The following is a 3454-nucleotide window of genomic DNA, read 5'->3' as shown; positions in this document are numbered from 1 at the left end:
TCAAATACCTACTGAAAAAACCCCTTATTTAGTTTATTGTAATTTGTAAAAGAAAAAACAAAACCAACAAGCTTGCGTTTTAAACAACCTTTTATGCCACGAGTTCTTAGGCCACTACTTGCTATTAGAGTCAAAAATAAAATTAATGACTTTTATAATTCATTTGTGGCCTAATTAAAGAGGGTCCAAATGCAATGATTAAGGTTAAATTTTTTTATTATAATCAATTAGGTTTTGGCATGCGTGCATAACACATTGGTTAGTTAAAAAAGTATATATATTTTTTAATATATGAAATGAGGCTTATAGGATGAAATTTAATTTTATTAAACGAATGACTATGACACACAACACTTTTCTGTGTGTGTATATATATATATATATATATATTTGTTTTATGTATCATAAACTACATAAAAGAATGACCATGGTATACAATATGTAATATCCTTTATATTCTTTATAATATGTAATATACTTAATGTATCATACTTAGTATTCTTTATAATATGTAATATTTTGAGTTTCTACTATTAATCGTTGCAACACAATACCTATATAATTTTAATTGTTTTTTTTTTTTGAGAATCACTTTATTTTTTTATTTGATAGTTAAAAAATAAGACATTTGAACTCTAGATGTCTCATTTTGAATAAATTGAGTTATAAGACTTTAATAGTTAATCTATTATTATAAAATATAGGCAATAACATAGATTAAAATTTAGGTAGTTATGATAGAAAAAAAAGAAGAAGAAGAATTGTGTATCATAACATTAGTCTTTTAAAAAAAATGAAACTAAGAAAAAATTGATAGAATAGTACTAAAAATAAAATCTGTTTTTCAAGTTAAAACTTAAAATATCCCCTCAAAAAAAAAGTTAAAACTTAAAATAAACTGACATGAGACGAAGACAATAAAAATTAATGATATAATGAAAATTTATACGATTTTTTTTTTTGATAAAAAAAAAAGTATAAAATACTATTTATACTATTATTATATTATTATATAAAATACCGACATATTTTATTTTATATGTTCACTATTTGTGGGGGAAAAAAACAGTCGCGCACAAATAATTAACTTTAGCGTGTAAAACGGTGGGGCCGCCTATTGCCCTGTATTTCCGTGCGCGTTCCTACCCTAATAATAATTTCTCATTATATTCCTATATAAACCCCTCCTCTCTGACGCTTCAAACCACATTAGCAAATTCCGAAGAAGCTTAGACAAAGTTTGAGAGAGCCAATTCCAAAAAAGAAAAGAGTTTTTCGCTGCTGTGGAAGGTTTCTTTCCTTCGATAGAAAATTTTTCTTCTCTCCGAAGAAAAGGAAAAAAATCTCTCTGCGGCGGCGTAGATTTTTAATCTCTTTTTTGTCTTTGAAAAAGAAAAAAAAATTTGAATTAAAATGGCTCGCTCTTTCTCCAACGCTAAGCTTCTCTCTGCTCTCGTTGTTGATGGCTTTTCTAACACTATTACCAGGTAACCCAAAAACCCATTTCTCTTCTCTTATTTTGCTTGTATTTTATGCCCTGTTTGGCTGTCAAAAACATACAGGAATGAGGAAACAGAGGGTTTTTCTCTTTTCCTCTGTTTTTTTGAACATCCAAACAGATCCGAATTTCTTTCATAATATGTAAATTCAAAAAAAAAAAAAAAAATTAGGTATAGTTAAATTAAGGGTGCATTTGTATAAGCTGTTTTGTTTTAAAAGTTTAAAATGAGAGTTACAAACGCTCTTTTAAGCTCAACTCAGAAAATCTAGGTTGACCCAGAACATTGACATAAAGAAAGGAAAAGCCCGTGATTTTCGAAAAGTGCGCACACAATCAAAATCAATCATTTAGCATATTTCACTTTCGGTGCACAAGTGTATATATATATGAACGGTGGAGATCCATTGATTAAAAATATTGATGTTAATTTTTGATGGTGGTGTTTTGTGCAGACGTGGATATGCGGCGGCTTCACAAGGAGTTGCTTCAAGCGTGGCAAGAAGTGGTAATTCAGGATCAAGTATGGTGAAGAAGCAAGGTGAGGAGATTGTGGGGTCCACCGAGAAGGTCTCGTGGGTCCCAGACCCCGTCACCGGCTACTACAGACCTGAGAATCGTGTCGACGAGATCGACGTGGCTGAGCTACGTGCAATTTTCTTAAACAACAAGAACTAAAATTCATGGCTTTTTGAGGCCATGTAAATGTAACAAACACACCTTCTTTGTCATTGCTTGGAACCAAACCCCAAAAGAAGAAGAAAAAAAAAAAAACAGAGAATTAAGGTTGGTTCTGACATCATCGTAGGACCACAAAGGATTTTAAACTATTGTTGTTGTATCTCCTCTGTGGTTACGATTAGCTAATTGAAGGAAATTGAAGGATGTAACTTTTTTGTTTATTTGTTCCATTGAGGAATGAAATAGTAATGATTATTGATTAGTATTTGCCAAACGACTTTATGTGTCCTCTCTTATGCTATGTGTCTATGAGTCTACAACATAATGTTAATTTTCGGGAAAATTTTGAAAACACATAGAATGGTATAATTTGTATCACAATTGTCCACGTGTCAGATTATGAGTGGTTAAGAAAAAATGATAGGTCCATGTAAAAGTGTCAAACAATTAATCAAATAAGATAGTTGTGACAAAATTATGGTAGTTTATGTGATACTAGAACTACTATAATTTTTAGTACTAGTGTTTAATATGATATTTTTAAATTGAAAAAGTTGTCCACCTAGCCTTCAAATTAGGTTGGAGTCTAATCGTGGTGGATATTTATTTCAAAAATCGAGCCATTACATAAATTTATTTCCAAGTTAAGTGTCTCATAATCTGGTTAGATTTGCGTTAAATGTCCAGATTTTTTAACATGAATGGAGAATGTTACTCCACAAGTTTAGGATTTTTTTTCATGCTAATACATATAGCCGGTTTATTTTAATAAAAAAAGTTCTTAGTTTTTCTTTAAAAAAAAAAAGGAAAACAATAAAATGGGTGGAAAGAATGACTTCCTCTAATCACTTAGAAGAGAAATCTGCCATTTCTAAAATTGGGTCAGAATTCAAGGCCATAAAGTCATAACTTATGCGAATATAATGATGACAATATATACACAAATTGTTTAGAACTAGAACAATAATTTTTTGATTAGCCAATGGTTGGGGAGACGTCTCTTTATTACAGCTGAAACTATTGTTATTACAGCTATTGTATGATTGAATGGCTGACGCATGCATTTTTTTTCCCTCCTTGGAGAAATTTGTAGAATTATCTTCTGATAGACTTTTTGCTTTTGGTCATTTAATAAAAAGTTAAAAACATCTTACTTAGCTATATAATAAAAAGAACTAGAACAAATAATTTCTGAGTGTTTTTTTTTTGGTTGAAAAAGAATGGAATACAAAAGGTTTTAGGATTTTCAACATGTACATGGACTATTAATAACCA

The 3454-nt window shown here is 30.1% G+C and overlaps 1 protein-coding gene across 1 annotated transcript; it reads left to right on the top strand.

Annotated features, from left to right (window-relative positions):
- The first annotated feature begins 1199 nt into the window (after positions 1-1199).
- On the top strand, positions 1200-2453 carry LOC126710274 (indole-3-acetic acid-induced protein ARG2). Its single transcript, XM_050410658.1, has 2 exons — positions 1200-1487; positions 1954-2453. Exons 1-2 carry the CDS (start codon positions 1414-1416, stop codon positions 2174-2176), a joined length of 297 nt encoding a protein of 98 aa, XP_050266615.1. The 5' UTR covers positions 1200-1413; the 3' UTR covers positions 2177-2453.
- Positions 2454-3454: the final 1001 nt, after the last annotated feature.

The sequence above is a fragment of the Quercus robur genome, chromosome 12 (genome assembly GCF_932294415.1).
Source record: "Quercus robur chromosome 12, dhQueRobu3.1, whole genome shotgun sequence".
Taxonomy (NCBI): domain Eukaryota; kingdom Viridiplantae; phylum Streptophyta; class Magnoliopsida; order Fagales; family Fagaceae; genus Quercus; species Quercus robur.
This window is presented reverse-complemented; position numbering and strand designations above follow the sequence as displayed.